General features: G+C 39.8%; 1 protein-coding gene across 7 annotated transcripts in view; it reads right to left on the bottom strand.

The window, feature by feature from the left end:
- Nucleotides 1-23,042, bottom strand: part of LOC120948168 (Down syndrome cell adhesion molecule-like protein Dscam2) — a 92,914-nt gene that overhangs the window by 42,602 nt on the left and 27,270 nt on the right. For all 7 annotated transcript variants that reach the window (XM_040364227.2, XM_040364222.2, XM_040364224.2 and 4 more), the window contains exon 2: nt 2,811-3,137. In XM_040364227.2, coding sequence (XP_040220161.1) covers nt 2,811-3,137 — 327 coding nt within the window. The remainder of the gene's footprint in view (nt 1-2,810; nt 3,138-23,042) is intronic.

Here is a 23,042-nt window from a genome sequence, read left to right as displayed (position 1 = left end):
TTGCTGTTACCTTTTTTTACATTCAAACTTGTTTTCGCTCTGGATAGCTTTTTTCAATTTCATCTAGTTATTTTGCTAGGGCGATTTGCCTGTGGTTTTGACCACACAGGCACCATTTTTTGAATTATTTTTGTTGTTGTTGTTTTTGCTGGGTTTAATTACAACTATTCAACACTGACGTACACAAAAAGCTTTCATTGCGACAAGTGTTATTCATTGACATAGCAGGAGATTTTAACACTCACTATTTCATGAAATATGAAAATGGCAGTAGTTTTCATCTAGTAAAATATGCAATCAAAATCATAACCAACTTGCCAAGGATTACAAAGTGCTCTAGAACTCAACATATTTAAGAATAAAAAAAACTAAAATCATCGGTGCATAACTGTATAACTTACATAATCGTAGAGCAACATCAAACTAAAAAAAAACTCAAAATTTGTTCATTCCACGGCTGCATCGTCAAACTGAATACGGGTCAAAGTTCATTTGTATTATGTGCCGAGATGTTGTTGGTCAGAGTTTTCCCTACGTAACAGGATTTTGAAATTAGTGTTATGGCCCTTTTTTGTTTTAGTGTTAATGTTTGTTTCAACGTTTTCTGTTGGCTCTTGTGTTGTGTTTCTTTTATTTTTAGTTTTAATGATTTTTTAACGTTTGCCTAAAAAGCGTACCTGCGCCGTGTAACTCTCTAATACAGCGGTGGATGATTTTTTTCTTCGTTTTTGCATCTGCATCTAACAATCCGTGCAGTAGATGCTTTAGGAATTCAATTACGCTGAGCTGGTACGATCCTTGGTCGTTTGGAGCCTTTCTGCCGAACATGCACATGCCCACCATTCTGCTGCTGCTGTTTTTAGTCCAGCACTGGAAAAAGCAAACCAAAGGAACATTCCCTCTAAGCTAGCAGCGATGAGGTGAGACAGAGCGTAAAAGTGGCAGGGGAGTGAAATTCCCGTTCGACTTTATTTTCCTCCAGTGCCAGACATTTTTTAGCGCTTAATCCGTTCAACAGCCAACCATTTCATCAATTTACTCCGTCCCGATTCATTATCCAATTATGCAAAATTCTTACAAGGCAGTGGTATGGTAGAGACGAACAAGGGGGATAAAACGGGATTTTCCCTCCATGGACGCGGTAACACGGTCTGAAGCTCGTTTGCATGCTACAAACCAGTCAAATGACATCCTGCTAAACTGAACTCGGGAGCAAAGGAACGCTTTAGCAGGCATCAATAAAGCCAGTTCGGACTCCGAAATCATACGCCTTCGTGTGTGGAGCAAGCAGCGAACTGTAATTTCGTTGCAAACGAATTACTCCCGTTGGTAGAAGTTTTGCGATGCAAAAAGCTCAGCTGGAGCCGGTGTATGAAGTTGCCCAATTTGCTTCTGGCAGGTTGGAAAAGTCAAAACAGTTTTTTGCTTTATTGTTTGTGTTTCTGAAGCCTGAAATAAGGATCGTAAACTTTACCAGCACTTTAAAAAAATTATATGAACATTTTAGCAACAAATAACACTAACGATATGTGATAGATGAATTAAAATTGACGGTTCGGCTTGTTTTTGATAGATTAAAAAATTAAGTAAGAAGTAAGAAAAATGCTTTTTGACTAAAAGCTCTTTTCTAATGCTGCTTTAATTTAGTCATCTTAATATTGATAGCTAAATTAACGCATGTTAAAATATTAGATTTCATTATTTTAATCGAATATGAAACTGTTACAAACGAACAAGTTTCTAGTGTGTTGAAGTGCTCACAAACATCTAGCATAATGAATAACTTAAAAAATTCATTTGTTGATTTGTTGTATGCTGATCAACTAAACCAGGTTATTTTTATTGTTTTCGTCAACTAACAATTTTGATTATAATTTATTTGACTCAACCGAAGTGTATCACCAAACCACAACCGCATACTGTAAATAAAGTTTCAAATAATTTCGAATCCCTTGTCCGTTTCATATCAGTTAGTAGCATTCAATGAAAATCATTAGTATTTAAAAATGAAATATGGCATTTCAATATGCATAGCCATAGAAATGAAGTTTTCTCGTATTTCAGAATCGTGACGAGTGTATTTTTCTTTCTATGGTGTGCTTCGAATTCCGTTGGGTAAAGTGTGATGATTCAAATTCTTTAAACCATCGCTCTACGATGGTTTCGATGGGTCAACAAATATAGCCAATGCTCGGGGCCATGCTCACGTCACGTTCCTGTCAAGTCACGCTATCCGTCACACCGCTTACGCCTCGAAGATATCTCGAGTGTTGGCGTAGCAGACACTGGGATGGCAAAACTTCTCACGATGCTACGGCACGAACGGAATCAACCATTACGGTATCGAAAGAACTCTCCGATTTAGCGGATAACAAGGGGAGAAGGGTGGATCCGCAACACGAAACAACACAAACAACGGCGCATTGCATAGCACGGAGTGTCCTCATACTATTCCCGTCTTCGAGTCTTGTCGATTCAATCTCTTGCCCGTAGGGGGCGGGTAAGTGGTGGAGAAAGGTTCCAAGATTAAGAGAGTAAAAATTCCGGAATTAATTCCAATCACGTAGCACGAGATTTTCTCGTTTATAATGTGATTGAGAGCGTGTTCGAGCGGAACCGGAAAAGTTGCCCGTCTCCGGTTGCTCCTGCAATCGTCGGTTGCGTTTCATTGTCGGTACGTGTGAGTGTGAGGCTTTGTGTTCGTAGATGCGTTTCATGAAGCGCTTTGCCATTGGTTTGCGTGCTTGTGGATTCGTCGTTTGGCGGAAATTGAACCGCCGAGGTACGGATCAAGCTGGCGATGAACTTACCTGCTCGGACCTGCACATCGCGTGAGATGACCCGTCCGACCGTGTTCGACGCTACGCATCGATAGATTGTACTATGGATGTCTTGCCGGTAGGCAGTGGCAGGAAACGGCAGCAGTACTAGCGTCCCGTTCCGCAGAACTCGCCGAACACCTCCGACATCACCGACGGATGTCCCATCCACCGATAGCCAGTCGATAGAGGGCTGTGGACTTCCTGAGGCAGAACAGTCCAGCCAGCCACCGGAAGAGTTGGAGAACTCGAGGCGCGACGGTGGTTCCATCACAAATGACGGCCCCCGAAGATGAGAATCGAAAGCCGCTGTCAGTTCTGAAAAGAGAGCAGAAGCAAAAAATACAGCCAGTCTAGATAAGATATATAACGAAAACCTTATGAACAAAATACATTATAATTGTTTCGTAGCGCGGAAAAATTATTCTAAAACATTCTTGCTCTAAAGATACGTGCAGATGCCTTGAGAGTTGTATGACCTCAGTTGATGTGGATTTTTAAAGCACTAATCACTCAAATTCACCTTCCCACATGCGAAATCCCATCCAGCCACTTGAAAGCGACAGCACTGGCTTCTAATTTCGTGTAAATAAGTCTAATCGGTAAAACTAATTAAAAGTCAACAATCACGGTCGTCTGAAGTTTTGCTCCCAGCCAAGATAATTAAGTCTTGTTTGTGTGTTTCAAACTCCTCGCCGGGAAAGGTTTCAGGTATAGGCAGCGATCTTGAGAATCACAATTCACGTGAGTGCTGTTGTCATTACCTGGCTGAAACGGAAACGGATGCTCTATGCATTGCAGCTTGTGAAACACAATCTCGTCTCTTAGGCCTACAATTCTAGACGATGGTTGAGATTTACTCAATACAGTACTGAAGAAATGAAAGTGTGCAGGGGGAGGAGAGTGGAGGGCAGACATGTATTTCAGAGTGACATATTCGACGACGTAATGCATAATGGGTTTAAATTTACACCGGTGATTACTAACTGCTCGTTAACTCAATGTAAATTTGAAATGGTTTGCGCGGGTAAATGTACATAAACAACAAGTTAGGGTTAACAAATATAGAAAATGAGAACTGGTTGATATTTGCTATGCAATAACTGTGAGATAATAATTACCACTGCATGCATTTAACCTCGATTAATTAAAATTTTGCTCTCCGATTATTTTATCTTTTTGGGTGTTGGAATTGAGCATTATATATTGAGGAAACACATTACGATCTCCTTGGTTCTTTTTTGTAGCTTGTAGTTAATTACATCGACAATCTACCTTTTCGTTGGAATTTATACATAACAATGTACAATAATGACTTAAACCACGTGTTGTTATATGTTCTCATTTTTACAGTTTCATATAGTTCATATATGAATAGCATAGCTGCTTTATAATTTAATGTCAACCTACCCTAATCAACCACCAGTCATATTCGTTGCAAGTCTTTCAAATACCATATGCTTGTACAGATCGGTAGAAATCCCCCCACAGACTACCCCCTTTTGCCGTTGTTAGACTCTGCACAAGAAACACAAGCGTTAATCTCAGTTATGTGTGCTATGGCTGGAAAATGTTGCAACATGGCACTACAGTGAAGAAGTGGAAGAAATGGAAGCAAAGGAGTAAAAGATTAGAGCCAGCTGGTCAATAGAGCAAACTGCCCTTCGTAATAGCAAGCCAACATTGTCCAGTTCTGGGTTGGCAGTTTGCTAAAACCCGTTCGCTCGTCCATAAGAATAGAGGCAAAAAGGGGATTGTCCAACGATCATGCCAATGACGATGATGATGGTGATGGCAACGGGACAAGGGAGTATGCCGTTTCAGGATATGAATGAACGGCACTGGTTTGCAGATGGATTCGATAGCTCGATTTCCTTCTCTTTGCAGTGTTTTGCGCTTCATCCATTTGGCGGAAAATCGCTTCACTTTGCCAGCATCAATGGTCCTTGCATCTCTGGTTCTAATAATAAAAATTACCTCCACTTCCAGCCCCTATCACCCGACTGACTAATGTACCCGGCTGTTCCAGGCTGAATTGGTCTAGTTTTCTTCCATTCGGTACCGGCATATAATGTACGAACGCCCGCTTCAGCGAACACCCCGGATGGAGAACACAATTTCACCCATATTTTGCAAACGTTTTGATCAGCCGTACAGGATGGGAAATTGGAGCGGCGTAAGCGGCCTATTTCTACATCGATATTCAATGATTGCCCGCCTTTCAGAATATGCAAAGCAGGATAGGATATCAACCTCGATTTCTACTCAGCACCGAACACGACTAGAAGAGATGTTTACCTCACGGGGCAAAAAACAATTTTTCTTGTGCTATCTCAATTTTCGAAAAAAGGAAAACTTTCTGCCTGTACAAGTAGGTGTTATGGGAATGATAATTCATAGGATCTTAAGGCATTCAGTTTTATTGACAGGGGTAATTATTTTGCAAAATATATAGTACCAAAATGGAAACGTGTTCAGCTTTATCCTAACCAAAAATATTGTTTGCAAATAAACTCTGCACACTTGGCGGCGGTTTCCCAATGGAACGTTTCTGGAGGTGCAGTTGTGCCTGTTAAGTGAATGTAAATAAATAATTAACGTAGAATTTCGTCGTTCTGTTTATTTGCATTTCGTTATAAATGGGACGCATGTGTACGGTTGAATGTGCTTGTATTGATTTTTTTTGTGTCATAAATTTTGGAAAAAGAGTTTTTTGCAAGCATCATAGCAGAACGAAGAGATGAAGTAGGTACACGAAAGGGAATGTAAGCACAAACGAACTTTTTTAGTCAACCTGTGCTTTATTTTAATTTTTTTTATTGTTCGTACAATACATAGCAATCAAAAGGACAAGAACATTTTACCGTACAAAAAATCACAGGTTTATTACCTACCACAGGTTTAGAACCAGTTTTACATTTGCAAGTACTGTTTTGAACAAATAATTTATCCTTCAACTTAGCTGGTTTGTTCTATTTTCATAATCATTATGATATTCGGCTTATAACAAAAAAGTGTTATATTTTTATGCACTACAAATCGCTCTTATATTGTAAAAAAATTCCAAGCTAATAGATGGATACAGTTTCATGGTTATTTTTGTGTAGTTTGACGATAACAATAATTTCTCCTTTAAATCATTCAGCCTTTTCCATTTTTATATTTTTACTGATATTAGCATAATAAACAATGTTTCAATGTTACACATAGCAAATTACAGTTTTACTTAAAAAATAAGCATCTTTACTGTTATACATACTTTTCTGTTGATTCCTATCACAGATATAATGATAAGTCGTATGACAAATCTCATTACTGTAGTTGATTGATCCCATAAAAACTAGCACAACCGAAACCGTTTGAACGAGACGCAAGTATCGTGAGATCATGTTTTCAATATTTAAACTTTACATCCAAAAATTATGTATGTATATTTATAAAATTCTGGACAATTAGCTTCAGCAACTGTTGCTTACGATTTTATGCTAGGTTTTTATTTTTAGCACTATTTGGTACAATACTACCAATAAATATTATTTGCCATTTCATGAGTGTTTGTTCACAATCATACAGGTTGCGTTTAACTGCGAGGAAGTTCTTGGTTTTTTAACTCTTATTTTGGTTTCCCTGTAGTACATAATTACAACACAATGGGAAATCGGAAATGACTTTAAATATAGAACTAAGTATGTTTGAGTAAGGACATTAAAAATCATCAATTTAAAATAAAACTTTTAAAATAGAAGCTCTGCTTAAAATGAAACTCATACGGTCGATTCATAAAATCACACCAATTTATAAATCTTGCCTGCGCATCATTCTTAGTCAACCAGTTGGCTAGTCGGAAAAGCGTCAAGGCATGAAAGAAAATTATGTACCCATAAAGACTGAAGATGCTCTAGTCGGGTGTCTGATTGCCAAAGTGCCCGACGGTATCTAACTGCTGTCTCGGTTGCCGAATGCATCTCTGTTCGTTTTCCTATCCGTCCCATTGAATGTTTCGTATAAGAGCAGTGCGCTGTAACGGTGTTAAGGTACTACGGAGTATATGGAATCGTTCGTTGGTGAGTTTCAATTTTGCTGCAACGATGCAGCAACATGCCAAATGCAATCATATTCAAGTGTGGCAAATAGGACAGATAAGGCAAAAAGCAAAACGTAAAGCGAAGACTAGAATAACTACTCTTTTTTTTGCTTACTCCGGTAGACCCGTACCAGAACGGTTGAGCACGATCGGCATTGAGAATCGTACCGAAACGGGCTGAAACTCGCATAAGCCACTTACGAATGGAGTTGGAAATTGAAATTGAAATGGCAAAGTTTCGCGTGCGGTCTTGGGCTGCTCGGCTATGTGTGTATGTAGCCACATGTCGTTTGTGGGTTCGTCGATGATGGGCTTTGCGGGGAAAATAAGGATCTTTGATTGTGAGTAATTGTAATGTGATTAGGTTCCTTCGTCGATCTACCGTTTTCCTTTGTGCTTGTTATATTTGTTTAAAACGATTTTGAATGTTATGCATGCGTGAAAAATGCTTGCTAAAGTTTCACTAAAATGTTTATTTCAGTTATCTATATCTAAATTTCAATACTACATATTAGCCATATATACAATTTTACTCGCTAGGAAAAAAGGTTCTGTGTTTTTGTATGATAATAACAGTTTCTACATAGGCTTTTTGCTAGTCTACGATAAAAAGTGGTATGTGGATCCTTTTTGTTGGATGTTGTGTGTTTTTTGTGTTGTGTCTGTGCAGTGGCCACGGCTTGTCAGCAACTAGCATTCCATCACTTGAATGTTGTTACTCGGCGAGTAACAAATTGGTCCACTTGGTATGATGCTCATTCTAACGTTCACTTCATATTTTCAGACAATTTTTCAGACCCTGACGGTAGTCCTCCAATACAAAAAAGCTGACGAATATCAGGATATGCTATTACGTTCATCCCATGTTGGATCTCACGACATTATGACCTCCAATAGCGTCGTATATAGCAAACACCAACCGTAGAATGGCGCGTGAATGAGGTAAAACTTTTTTAATTAATATTTTCTCTTTCATTTATGCGTGCAAGAGGAGCTGAATAAAACGTACCCAAATAGAAATAAGAGCAAAATCGGTATTCATGAAAGTTGTGGGCGGTGTTGTTTTTTGGACCAAGTGGCGAGCACGAGTGAATTTTTCCTCATCACAGGTTGATTTCGTTTTAATTCAACCCGTGAAGGAGTACGTTATAGTGAGGAGAGCGATCGTTAGAATATTATATTACAAATTTTAGACTTCAGGATATTCTTGGAGCTGTTTAAGCAATGGTCAATGTATTAGGCTGAACTAGAGTATTATTTAGTATGATTAAATTTTTTGCAGATAAATTGTAATATAAACAAAAGTTTATATATGCTAATATAACGGTGTAAGGGATTGGAGATGAATGATGAGGAGATAGCTCAGATGGAGCAGTGTTAGGGATAACTGTAAATGGATTATATAGACATCCGTATATGGAACTATATTAATTGTGAGCCATTAAAAATCCAAACCGAACGGTCGCTACGGTTGTGATCTATATTGCAAGCGTAAATTTAACACTCTTGGTTCGGCTCCCGCATATATTTCCATAATGTACAATCCAAAAAATATTGAAAGTCAATCCAAATAAGATGAAAGTCTTCTGCTTCTTGTTCTTCTATTTTCTTTCTTTTTCTTCTTCATTTTCTATTCCTTTTTCTTTGGCGAAACAACTGTTGTGGGTGCAAGCTTGCCTGTATTACTAATACGTGGTTTGGCTATTTATGAAATATTTTTAGTTTATCCATAGCAAGATATTCAGTCCTATGCATGCGGGGCACGGTTCATACGAGACTTGAACCTATCACGGGCATGTTGTTGAGTCGTGTCTTTTGAAAGCTGTATCACGGGATCGGCCCAACAATGATGAACTATGCAGTAAAAAGCATCATGCGACTTTTAAATGTTACTTATTTTTAATTTGATCTTCTTTAAAGGTTTGATCTGTAAGTGGCCAATTCCAGAAACATTAAGTTCTCCTTTTTTCATTTATGGTACTATATTGTTCTTCTTGGAGGTATGTATAACTCGGTTGGTTCCGCTGAGTGTTACCCAATACCTGCTCTAATTCTACTTCTTTATGTCGACCTTAAGAGTAATTTGAACTTAAAGATCCTTCTCAAACCTGTAACCTGGGTAAGTGGAAAGATTTATCATCATCAATAGCAGATGAATATCACATATTCCTCAGACTGTCTTAGGATTCACCATTTTCTGGGTAACTTTTTTCAAGTACAAGTGTTAATTTATGGAAGTCAATATTATCTTTTTTCATAAAAGAACTTGATCATCTACAACTTGATGACTGTTTTACGACAATTAAAAATATCGAGTAGTAATAGAACATGAAGTAAAAAATTACAAAAAAATAGATACAAAGAAATCCTAAAATACATGATTGACATCTTTTTGCTTTGAAGCTTTTTGTCAACTGCAGCTTTGTATGCTTAATTGATTATACGTGCTGGAAAGCCTATCTCCTTGGTTGCCCACCCCCAGCGGGTAAGTTTGAAAATTAACCCAATCTTTGTCGGTACGCTCCAAATAGCATGGGGATACCTAAGCTGCATTATTCATTTCATTGTGGCCCTTGAGGTTTGCTTTAGATTTTAAATTTGGTGGAATGGTGTCAAATTTTTGCTATTTTCTTTTCCTTGAACATGCATGTGCATTTGGTTGATACCATTCCATGCTCTCAGAATCTATCCTGATAAATGTCTGAAACAAGATCGCTCTTACGGAGCAGCCAAACATCACTTTGGAAAATTGCACTAGAAAAAAATAGGATTCAAGGTGTTAAGTTTGATTGCACCTTTTATCCCGTGTTTTCTGGGACGGAAAGCCTTTCAGTTTCCTTACTTCTTTTCCATCGAAGCCGAGAGAGACGTGCCACTCTCATTAGAGTCGAATAACTTTTCGATAGACCCTTTTACCGTTTGCCGTGCCACTAACCCAGGATGGAAGACTTTGTGCAGCCCTTCGGCGGATAAAGTTGCTCATTAATATTTTACGGTTCATGTAGTATCCTCCCATTGCGAACGGATGGATCGTTCGGGTACCTGGTGGAACTCCCACCGGGTAACCTTTATCTCTACTACTGTACACTCTTGTACTTCACTCCTCTGCCTTTCGCGTCCAGTACAAAATAATGTCATTCTCGGCAGGAAAGGATTTTCATTCAAAACATTTTTCGCTCACATAGCCCCCATGGCAGTCTCGAGATTCTATTTCACTGACATAGGCCAAAAAAGCTACAGCACCCTTGTGTTGCCGGCTATAGGCTGGATTGGCAGTGCGATGCGTGCGGAATGGGTGATTTGGCGTTGGTAAAGAACGACCAAAAGAGAGAGGTAAAAACGACAACAACCCGATTCCTGCGGCATTTGGAACCGTAAGCGTTGAAGTGAAACCTGTGTGTCCTTTTTGAGTGAAATGAATCTTTCGCTTTAAGGGACACATTTTTTTTTTTATATAAATAAAAAAAACATTTTAGTTTTTACCTTACCAGCATCGTTTTCAGCTCGACGAAATCAGTTTCTCAAGTCTACATCGAATCTGGGACACTTCGACAATAATAAATAGGGCAGGATGTTGAAAAAACGGAAACTCAATTGGATCCCGAGAATGGTAGGCTCATTCAAAATACATAATGCATCTGTGTAAAATTCACTTTCATAAAAATTGTAAAATTCACAGCAAATAATATTCTTTAAGTTTTGTTCGGGACCAATGGTACAGTCATCAACAGCTGCATGGTACCTAACAAGTCTCGAAAGCCTTTATAGGACGGCATGACCGCTTAAGTCCTTACGCCAATAAGAATAAGGATAAGAATATTAAAATTGCGTATTCAAAACATAAACATGCTACAAGATAAATTGAAATTTACACACATTTTCAGTGACGTAGACGTTTATATTTTGTGTTTACTGCATTTTATCCGTATCTTTTTTGGAATAGACTGCACCAGGTTTATTTCAGGAGTTCAGTGTGGCACTGCACCGTGTCTCTTATTACAACAATAGTTATGGTCAAATGATTACAAATGTGGATGTAAAGGTTTGCTAGGCAGAATATTATTTTTCCAAGTTCGAAGTTACACCTTGTGTAGCTGATCGATTTGGCTATTAGAAGCTGTACATGACCGCTTAATCCGCAACCATCGTTTCCAAGAAGCATGAGCTCATCACACTGATAACAGCCGAGTGGTGCGATTGCGGTAGTAGCAAAGCATCTGTCTGCGGTATGAATCATTAAGGATCCATTTTGGAAATTAAAATCAAGCACAACCCCCTTGACGGTACCATTTGATCTCTGCAGAGAAGCAACGCAAACGCCAACGAAATGTTAAATTCACCGCTTTTCAAAGCTGAAACGAATTCTCTGTCCGTGGTGCAATATTTTTAACCCGACTCTCGTTTCTATCTTAGGGGAAAAGTTGTTTGGGGAAATCAACACCAGCATCCCTTCGACACTGTTGCGCCATATAGGTAAAAAGAGCAAATGTACAAAAACGGCAATAGCAATGGGAAAATAGGAAACTCCAAACACCAAAAACCGAGCCGAGTGTAAATGAGCCGTTCTCTCGACACATCAACACCGTTTGCGGTTGCTCTGGGTCGACTCCCGAGAACGTCGAGCGAAAAACCGGAAGGCGAATAAACAACGAGAGTGTGAAGCATAGAGTCATAGCCAAACATAATTACGGTGCGAAAGTTTTCCACCAAAACCCAAACTTCTTAAAAACTCATTACGGGCCAGACATACAGTCCAGGTGGTGGTGATGGTGGTTTCTGGTGGTGGAAGCTGCCAACGATGGATGGGCAGAAGTGGGGTTGTTCGTCTTTTCCACGCTCAGAAATAGTGAAAATGAACATATTGCCATCGGTTTTTCATGCTGTAGAATCTTCTCTGCCGTTTCGTTGGCAGCAGTTGGAAACGTTCCACTGGAACACGGGGCGTGTGGAATCGTTGAGAAACGTAACTCGCGTTAAGCGTTCTCGATCCGTTCTCCGAAATCCTGTGCACAGTTTGCCCGGGCTTGTTGTCTTGTTTACCGAAAGCATTTAGCTGGGGAATTAATCTTTCCACCGACTAGAAACAACAAATCCTTCCCTACCCTTTGTTCGCGGGGAAATGTTACCCACGCCCATTCACCCATTCTTCAATCTCTTTAGAACCGGTACAACTGACACGTTGTGGAATTTGCAGTATCCGCCGGTGAGACGCTCTCATTCACCGGATGGCTACGAGTAATTCACTCAGACGGTGTGAAATGGTAAGATGACGGTAGCGCATCACCTTTAGCGTAGCGGATAGACGGTGTGCGCTGGTGTGCGGTCCAAAAGAACAGCGACTCGACAGTGCTAAGAAACAGCCGAATTACTTTGCATAGAAGGTACGTCGTTACTTCATGCTACGTCATGGCGCGAATGTCGCCTTTTTCGCTTTTAGGTAGGGTGAGGAAGTTGTTAGGGTAACATTGGAGGTGTTCCTGGAAAAAAGAATCTCCTCCGATGAAATTACTATACCTCTTATTCATATGAATTTTGGTATAGATGGTAAAAAAGGCAAAACAATCTGCATTAAATGTTCTGTTTTAGATGATTTCCACATCCCCATCAGAATTCATCGGAAATTGATTGTACATGTAATTTGTGGGATTCATCAGTTTGCTCAAACCGTTTTACATGGCTGTGCAATTGTCACGATGGTGATTCTTTACCTGGTTTATTTATTTTATTATTTTATCGATTTTATATAGAGTATTTTTGGCATTTATTTTCAAAATTAATAATGAGTAAAGTAGTGATGGGAGCTCCGAATTGGATTCATGAACCCACTCCGACTCCAACATTCTTACTCGGGCTCCGACTCCGAAATAAATATGGCTCGAATGCGGCTGAATACAGATTCAATTGGCTTCTATCGAATCCGGATTACTCCGATCGAATCCCAATGGTTCCTATTGAATCCGTTCCTATTGAATGTTTGTAACATTGATTTGATACAATACAACAATCATGCACTTCTTTCAGGTGAAAGATCATTAGAAAGCATTTGGCAGTGTAATATGCATTTACGCAAACACATTTATCTGCAAGCTTAGTTTATGATTGTATCTTGCATTAGTTGTATTATATAGCCTTTACATTGCAATTCAAGATGCAATACTTTAAGGATTTGATTTATTTAATTAGATACTTACAGTATATATTTATTAATTTTAAGACCCATTTCGTATTTCTAAAACTTTTTTCGTATAGTTTAAATAAAACGAGCATTACTTGAAATATATATGGACTTAAATTGGGTTGCTTCTTCGATTGCTCCCTCGTACTTATTAAGGTCATATGGTTCCTAGAAGAAATTATTTTAAAATTTTATAGTCTTAATTAATCTATCAGTTTAAGAGACCCTTTAGTACAAGTTCTTGTTTAATTATCATTCATAATTATAATATCCTAGTTCATTATATTATAACAGTTCTAGTAACCAATCTTCACATTTGGTTCCGTTTAGTTTAGGTTTAATTTTTCGAGTCAACTCCTGTTACTTGACCCATTCATCAAGTTCATTCAAGTCACCCATTTTTATCTGTTTTCGATTAAGAATTAAACAACTCTTACAATATATATATATATAAACCAAATTTTCATCAAATATAGATACTTTTTCCTTTTTATTATTCCCACTTGAACTGCTAATTGCTCATTGACATATTTATTTAAACAAAAACACTTTGGCCACCAACTTGAAATATACGACCGCATGCGCATAATTTTTCATAAGAATTTAAAACATATTACAGATATTTTTTTATTGACAGGGGCATTCTTTCATCAATCATTTAACTTTTCGTTGAATCCGCCATCATTCACTTTCCTCAACTAGCATGCACCACTGCTTTATGGTCGCCAGAATGTTTTTTATTCTTCTTCTATTTAGCGTAATGTCCTACGCAATCATGCCGGCTTATACAGGCTTTCGAGACTTAATTAATTACCACACATCTGTATAGTCAATGTTTGCTACGGGGAGACGGTCCATTCTAGGCTTGAACCCATGACGGGCATGTTATTGAGTCGTTCGAGTTGACGATTGTACCACGGGACCGCCCTTTTTTAGTTTTTAATACCTCCAACTATGTAATTCATCAAAATGTAATAAGATAAAATGATAACTTAACATATAAATAATGAAGCAATACAATATGAGATACGCGTATAAAAAAAGGAATTTAAAAACGAGAGACGAGGAATTGAAGAGAGGAATTTTTACGTTTACGAAAAATCATACCGATTTTTCATTATCACGTCAATCTTTCGGCGTACTTTCAGCCTATCGATTGTACGCGTACGATGGTGTTTTGCACTTTTGTTGCACAATGTAGTTAGCTGATGTGTGTATGAGTGTTGTGATTTTTTTTAATCCTCTTTTTACTTATGTCGTTTTCTACATGCCTACGTACTTCTTGCGTTCATAGTACGAAAAGCTTTAGAAAAAAGTGAATGTGTGCATTGCAGAGCATACCAAGCCAGAAAACCCATACACAGACACGCACGCTCCTTCCATATACTGCCACATTGCAACATACTGAAGGCTACGTGCGAGTGGTGCGTTCGCACTCGCTATTTATTACCATCGTCAGCGTTGTGCAAAAAAAAAGAATAACACCAAATTTATGAATTTCTGGTTCAAACACAACCGCACAGCGCACATGTGTGCACCCATAAAGACTCGCACGTTCCGGTAGCATCCAATCTGCTCGGCCTGGTCGATGAGAAAATACGCAAATCACGCCGCAGGATCAGTGAAAAGGCTGGAAGTCACACGCTCGTCGGTTTCCCGGGGGAGAATGTGCACTAGAGTGGCTGTCCGGAGTGGAAAATACTGCGCCACGAACGGCCACTGCGTACGGATGCGTACTATCTGTGTAAGCCTTTCCAATGCCTGCGTTTCGTGCGTTTGAGTGTGTGGGTCCATATCGGACCATTTGTACGGATGTGTTCGTGTGTAGCTGATAACGTAGGCTCTACATGCTTTTTAGTACCAACAGGCGCCACTAGCTGTCGCAACCAGCCATCAGCTTTTGTTGCGGAGTACAAGCCTACTAAACTTTGAAGGACCTTTTGTCTGGATGACCCAATGCACCTTAGGATGAGCTGGAGGTATGCTTTGGTTGGATGTCGAATGAGGAGCTTTAGCAACCTGGCTGGAAACCTTTTCAATTCGTTAGTGACCATGTGTTGGTGCGCCGATGAACAGGATTTCACCAGTATTGTGCGTAAACAGGATGCACGCAAGGGCTCACGAGAAACGCTCCAGCAGTACGTACGGGGTTAGCGCAACCGCAGCTCCCTTTTGATGTGTGCCCTTTGAGGGGAATCAAGGGATATTTACGATTTATCGTAACATCTACATGCACGGGTTTCGAATCGCTCTAAACAAGGAAGACGGTTTGCTGGTGACACCGTGAAGCTCCTACCCTATCCTCCATGTTTGCAGGGAAATGTTATCGACAGGCAAAGGTCAAACCCAAACGCGTGGTTTCTCATGTGTGCAGGAAAGCAGCCCAGAATCCCGATGAGACGATTTTTAGTTCCTTTGTGGTGGCTAGGGCGTGGTAGCTTGTTTGTCTGTGTGCAAAATGCAAACTGGTATTTGTTGAGGTCAGGTTATTTTTCCCTGTTCAATTCTCCGGGCTCATTCATCAACGTACGCGTGGGTGACAATTCCACAACAACACACACATATTGTAAACTGGTGGCCTTGGTGGTTATAACTACAACCTTGCAGTGCGAGGATAGGTGAATGCATTCCCTCAGCCTCACGCACACAATTATACACTTTGGCAGGATTTTAATTTTTTTTACATCATGAACCTTCAGTCACGAACAAACTAACGGGTACTCACATACACATATAGAAGAACCTGTTTGAGGAGGAAGGGCCATAGGAGAAAAATCTGACATGAAATTTTCCTGTATTTTTTCACGAATAGCTGAGTGCATTCTACGCATGCAGATGCACTAGTATATGCGTGTAGCTTTTTGTAGACCTGGATTTCCAGGCTTGGTTGTATTGTTTTTTTATTTGTATAAATTGCACCAATACTCACATAGTTTAAAAAGAGTACTAAAACAGTTTTGCATTATTCCTACCGCCGATGAGGGAGTATTGAAATTGGTGTTGTTTTTTTTAATGCCGGTGTTGTAGTGGTAACAGAATAGCGAAAAAAAAACAAAATTGTGCCAGCCATTTGATCGGAAGCAAAAAATCCTTGCACTCCCACACACGGTGGTACGATAAAACCATGATACATGAAAGAGGATGAGAGGCTTAATTTGAGCAATTTTCACGCATGTAGGTCAGTTCGATATCGGCCGTTGCTGCGCCTTATGTGCACAACTTCCTCTCTCTAGCCTGTTGAAATTCACTAGGTGGAAGCCTACATGCTGTCTCCTTTTGGCACAAGTTGTTCACTATTTCGCACGCGATTTCTATGTACGTGAACAGCACACTGCCCTATGTACAACGGCATTCACTGACGGTGGAAACGCAACGAAACCCACACCGGCTGCCATCGATGACGCTGCAGTCGAATGCATCTGCATTTTGCACTCTCCGCAAAACAACCCTGGGAGCGTATGCGTGCGTATCATCAAGTGCGTTGTATGTACGGGTGTTTTTAGTGTGTCTGTGAGGGCTTTTAGCTACCACCCACCTACGCACTAACGGATAGTGCGTACGGCTGCGTACGCAAGTGAAGCTTTCATTCTGTATGACGCACATTCGGGCAGGTTGGTCCCGAACGCAACCAGACTCGGAATGCATCGGAAGAATGGCCTTTACCTCTCCGCCACCTCTCAGAAAAGCTCCCCCTTGGGATGGACGACTCGATTTAAAAAAAATGCACTGAAAAACGTACGCATACGCATCACCAATACACATGCGGGCCCATCCCATCCACGTACGTACCACGTGATCCTTGCAGCAAACTACGGGCACACGGACGCCCCAAAACTGGAAAGCTTTCGTACCGTCAGGCTACGCCCGTATGCACCATCCGGACGGATTCAGGCGAGGGCGAAGCTTTTTACCTTTAGTTGTGTCCGGGTTTGCTGACCGCAGCATAATTGTGACATTAATATTAAATTGTTTATGAAGGTGATTTGATTCGAAACTGTATGTCTCGGACCGCAAGGGCGTCGGGCAGAAGGAAAGAAAGGCGTGGTTGTGTGATGAATTATGATTGCTTTACCGCCCATGGGACCGCGGCACGTTGGGCTTGACCGTGAAGTGCAGGTTTCCTGTCGTGGCTCGGTTTTGCGCTGGTGGTTGCGCGTTTGCATGTAATCAATTTTTCATTTTAATCCTAGCAGATTTGATTATGGCTAAAAATGACAGAAAAGGCACGCAGTGAAGTATGTAGTATATTTGATGTACAATGTACAAAAGTGGAAATTTCTTTCAATTTGGCAACAATATTACAGCTAAAACGTGCTCTTCCATTCAGAAAACAGTGTTGAATAATGCAAACAGTATAAAACTGTTGTAGTACAGTTTTCCATATGCTCCATAAATGCTTTTATATCAGCTTGAGTTTCTCATCGTTTAAATACTAATCATATAGTAATTGGAAGTATGTTGCCAAGCAATCAAACCTCGATTTGGCACCAGATTGATTTACAATTTAGAAGGACAAAGTACTCGATTTTTAAGCTATCACGTCGTTCTTATAAAAAAAAATGAACAAATGGAATTAGTGACCAAAACATCGATTATGGTAAGAAATACAGGATCCATATGTTACACGTGTTTACAGTTAGAGATATAAAGCTAAAAGATATTGAAAATTATATAAAACATAAAAATGTTTGATGTACGAAAATGTTAATCAATCTTGACTATTTTATTTATTTTCTTTGGAATTTTATAATGAAAAGCATCTATATTAGGATTATGCGTCAAATTGCATATTACTATTAGCAATAATACCAACCATACATAACATTAGATCGATCACGTCTAATTTTTGAAATTTCTTATCAAACTGCAACAGTGCGGTTCGTTTGTGCTATCACCATATTGCCAAAATGACAACGCCCAGCGATACGAGAAGAAAAACGTTGCAACCGCAAAAAAAAAACCCATAAAACCCGGTTGGAGACGCCTCTAAATCTTCCTATTACTTAAGAGCGACAGTCCCGTAGTCCACTTTTATTGCGTCTTCCTCCCCGGGAGCTAATAAAATACGAGCTCGGAACGGCAGCATGCTCAGAAGGAGCTCGCAAAGCATTATTTCTCTTCCTGCTTTATGGTCCATGTGCATGATGCGGTCAGCAGCTTCCATTTTCGCACGCAGACTGCGGGAAACTGGTCAACGGGGTCGAGGTTCAAGATTTATAGGTACCTTGTTTTAATTGCACTGCACTATTCCCTTACTGGGCAATCTCTCTTTCTCTCTCTCTCTTCGATTTGATTATTTTCATTTCGAAACTACATCGGTGCACTCTCCCGGTGTGTGCAGGTTTAGTGTAAGCGCTCTTTCATTGGTAAACTGATTTTTCATTTCCGCACGCAAACATGAAGTGTGGCTGTGGAGCGCATATGTTAAGGAAGTTGCTGACTGCCACTTTAAATCTAATAATTGAAATTCAAATTTCTTATCCTTTTATTAATGGTTTATTCCAATGACTATCAGTTTGGGGAGTACAACATTCATTCCAACTCGGCGCTCACAAAATGACGAAACGATTCACGCGCTTCGGTTTTCTGTGGGGATTAGCCATGATCGGTTATCGGTTTTAATTTTTCATTTCAAGTGAACGCCAGGGATATCTAGTAGCGAATAACACAATAGGGCAAAGAAAAACAAGCATTAAACAGTGTGAATCGATAAATGGGAAAGGAGGAAATTGCCCTCCTGATACGCTTTGATGTATTGCTCCTGCGAATGATTGATACTTTAGCGTCAAGGCTTAATTGCTAGTGCTACTCATTTAAGCATCAAAGCAAGTGCTGATCAATTTGGAATAATTAAAAAAAAAGAAATAGGAAACTTGAAGCTAAACATTAAAGAACATCAATTATTAAAAAAAAAAAACTTTTCTAAATGAGCCAGGATTTATAAAATCGTTTGTTGCGTGCAACAAAATTGACTCAACTTTCAATGCTAGCATATTTTTGTAAATGTTGCTTTTGAAATTTTACGTGTTTATTAAACTGCTTAAAAAATCTAAAAAAAATGCATGTCGATGCATTTTTCTTTAAATAAAGTTTAAAATGTCTTGTCTTAAAAACTTGACTAAGTTTAATTACTCAGTGTTATCAGTGCAAAAGACTTAAAATACAAGTAACATTAAAAAAGTAACTTAACAAAATTCAGTCTAAATTACTGTTAACAAAAACTCTGCAACATGAGGGGGTATAAAACGCCACTGTGGCACACGAGGTGCGATTGCAGCGAGGGAAGCAGCGTCAATAAACGTTCAAGAGCACACTAAGGAAGATGGATGCAGAAAAATACCGACGGATGATGACAAGTGGCAGTCGAGACGCCGGTTCAAACCCCGACACTGTGGAGACTTCAGAGTGGGTTTGCACGGGGAAAATTTGGTATGCATGTATGGCTCTCGTTCGCTTCATGCTTCGTCAATCTTCGTTCATGTGATGGGCCTGCCGTGTCTGCCAGGCCTAGGAAAATGAGAAAGACTACTCTTTTTTTTGCAACGTCATTTCACATCCGTTACACATCGTTCCATCATCGTCCTGCCAAACGATGGGACAAAGCACAAATGAAAATGACGAAGAGGGACGGATGTTGAGAGAAAGAGAGTTTGTAAGAAAGGAAGAACGAGAGAAAAACCGAACAGTAGATAGTATCAAGAATAATGTCCATTCACATTCTCCCGCCCATCTATAGTCTGTTCACTGCACTGTGGGCTTCTGAGATGCATGGTTCATCCTGTTTTTTTTTCATGTTGCTGGGTTCGGTTTGCATTTGTGTGTCTGCAATTTGCATTTGTGATACGACGCGCCCACCGTTCCCCATTTGCGTTACCGAATCCTCAGACCGTAGGCTACGTTTCGTAGCTATGAGCAGGAAAAGGAGAGAGGATTAGGGAAGGTTTGACGATGAACGTCGCATACACGATCATCATCCACCATCGCTGTTGCAAGAGTGGGTTGAAGTGGCTATCGTAAACATAGAAGAGAATAAAAGAATAAAAAAAGTTGTTCCTTACCGAACCCTTTGAGGCGCATGACATTTATATTTGAACATGTATTTTGAAGTGCGTATGAACATTTTATTTAAGAATAGTGAATATTTAAGGTTATTGAACTTATCAATTAAATATAATGCTTTGGGTTTTGATATCAAATCTTTTTCAACAATCAAACCCCAAAGAAACAAAACTTACTGTAGGTATTTCAGAATAAACCTCCCGGAATGTTTAAGGGTTTACAGCCATCTAGTGTTATTCTACGGCAACGAAAGTTAAACATCGCGTAGGAATCTACCGTCACAATTACCTTCAAAGCAGAACGTTGCAATGGTTGGCATACACACAGCGAAAGAAAATGAGAAAACAGAAATTAAAAATAAACCCTACGAGTGTATAAAAAAAACCACGCCGCTTGATGCAAATGGCGCACCGGGATGCATCAAAACAGCCTACGGCAGCCGCCCAGCATCTGTTGTGTTGCTTGCACATTTGTATATATATGTATATACGTACATACATACATACATATATACATACATTTTTTTAATTGCTCACCTTTCGCTTTTCTCTTTCCGTGGAAGGGTGTTCGTTGGTGTATACAGGTGCAAATGGATGCCAGTCCAAAGGGAATGAAGGTGGAAGTTGATAAATGCACCACCACCATTACCGCATTTTTAGGCCGCAAGTACACGATAGTCCCATTTTACCGCTAGGCCCAGTGATCCTGGTACATGGGGCTGAGATGTATTGGTGTGACGGGTTTGTATGTTAGTTGGTAAATAGAGTAGAGTAGTATGGAAGCAGGCAGGACGAGACAAAGCGGAACAGGGTATCCGTAGATGATTTAAAAAAGGCAGATGAATAGCGAAGATGAAAAGCTATATTAATAAATAGCTTGTATGTTGTATGCTTTTCAAACGTACGCTTCCACGGAAAGTATTGAGGTACTCTGTACCAAATGAAGTTTATGTAATGTGTATAGCACAAAATTGTAATCCAATCGATCTTGTTTCATGTAAGATTGTCATAAAAAAGAAAGCAAAAAAAAAGATAAATATTACTTTCCCTACAACCTGTTAGGAATGTTAAATGGCACAATTTTGTTTCTTAAAAAATTGAACCAGGCATATTATTTTTTCTACTCACTATATCATGAATTTAGCCGCACTGCTTCATTCACTGATAACAACCTCTGCATCCTCCTCTGGTGCCGTTTTTACTGTCGATGTCGATTTTTTGTGCCCCTTTTGAAAGGTTGCACGCTCAGCATCACGGACAGCCAAGTGTATGGCTACAGTTCATTGTCTCGCCCGGTAGGCACAACGAATGGCTGACTTGCCGTTTCCGGTATCTGCCGTACCGTTCCTTTTTTTGTTGCATGGGAAAGATATAATACTGCAAAACCGACAGGCTAAGGCCACCGTGTGTTTCCGCCCCATCTTCCAGCGCACAGTGACGGATGCGATACAACAACCACTCTAACAACGCTTTGAGCACAGTATGACGAAGAGTGTCTCTTGGTTCGGAAAATTGCGATGGTAAAATAAATGCCGAGCTGGCTGCAAGACCGCGAAAAATTGCAGCCCGTCTTTATTCAGTTTACGGAAAAAAAGAATGAGGCTGTGAATATCGATTGATTTGGTTGGTGAGGAGCATTAAACTTGAGTTGGTCGTGCTTTTGTCCTATCATCGAATGATTCAAATTATTCCATGTGCCGTTTTTTTTATTTAAAGGAGAAAAACGACAGGATAAAAAACCATGCAGAAAATAAATATTCTCACAGATTATTAATAAATAATCAAATTACCGAGTGTTAATGGTTTAAAAATAATTATTTTTCCTCCATATTCCATAGCTTTGCAAAGCAAATATATATTTTAACCGTTCTTGATAACTTTAACAAACAATATATCATTCAAAACTCACGCAACCGTTTGACTGCAGATTGGAAGGTTCAGGGGGTTGCTAAAGCAATTGCAGAGGATTCATTTTTCATCCGTCACAAAGAAACTCATTTATCACGCAAATAGCACTAATTAACACGGATGACGCTTTCGCGTTTGTACGCTCGGCACGCAAGAACACCCGGTCCAGGCTCGGGTCATTCACTGTACGCAGTGGGAAAGGGATTTTCGAGATTGTGTGCAACCCTCCCACTCCCCTGCAAACATTTATCTTAATAGCCCACGGGTGTCAACTCGTCAACTGCGATTGCGTCCTTAACTCGACGATTTCGCGACCTTAGCTCTTCCACCACGATTCTACAAATACGGTACGGGCCATGGTGTGTTTCTTAATCTTACCCCACCCTAGCATGCCTTTTTATGTTGGCATTATGGTGCGATGCAAGGCCATATCATCGGTTCGACCGACCCGATGCTAAGATGCCGCTTCATGCGCGTCGCTTCTGGGTACGGAATACGGGACTGCAGTGTCTCACATGGATATAGTTTACCGGTGGCTTGGCTAATAAAAACAAATGATTAATTAATCTTCCAGCACGGTAGTCCCCGTTATCGTCTTGGCCCCCTTTGCCACGCGTTCAACACCATTGGTGTTCATCGTCAAGACAACCAGGCGCCTCCATTACTAGCGATATGAGACAAGAAACTTAATAAAATTTTCACACGCTGCCCACGCTGCTGGTTTTGTTTTTGTGCTGAATTGCAGAAAACGGAATCTTTTACCTTTTTTCAACTGTTAAGACATTTTACGAGTTACCAGTCGTAAATTGGGAGCATTAAATTTTAATCCATTAATCACAACCGTTTTTATGAGGTTGTATGTTGCACTGTGTTCTATTTTAACTTAGGGGGTTTCGGATTCGCGGGGACTGGAACAGATTAAGCAAGGCTAATATCGATTAGACGGCTCTAATCATTCAACTCACTACGTGTGGCTAGTAAACTGATTTATTCAAAAA

Source organism: Anopheles coluzzii, chromosome 2 (genome assembly GCF_943734685.1).
Source record: "Anopheles coluzzii chromosome 2, AcolN3, whole genome shotgun sequence".
NCBI classification, from domain to species: Eukaryota; Metazoa; Arthropoda; class Insecta; order Diptera; family Culicidae; genus Anopheles; species Anopheles coluzzii.
The sequence above is the reverse complement of the archived record's forward strand: the minus strand, read 5'-3'. Positions and strand labels throughout refer to the sequence as shown.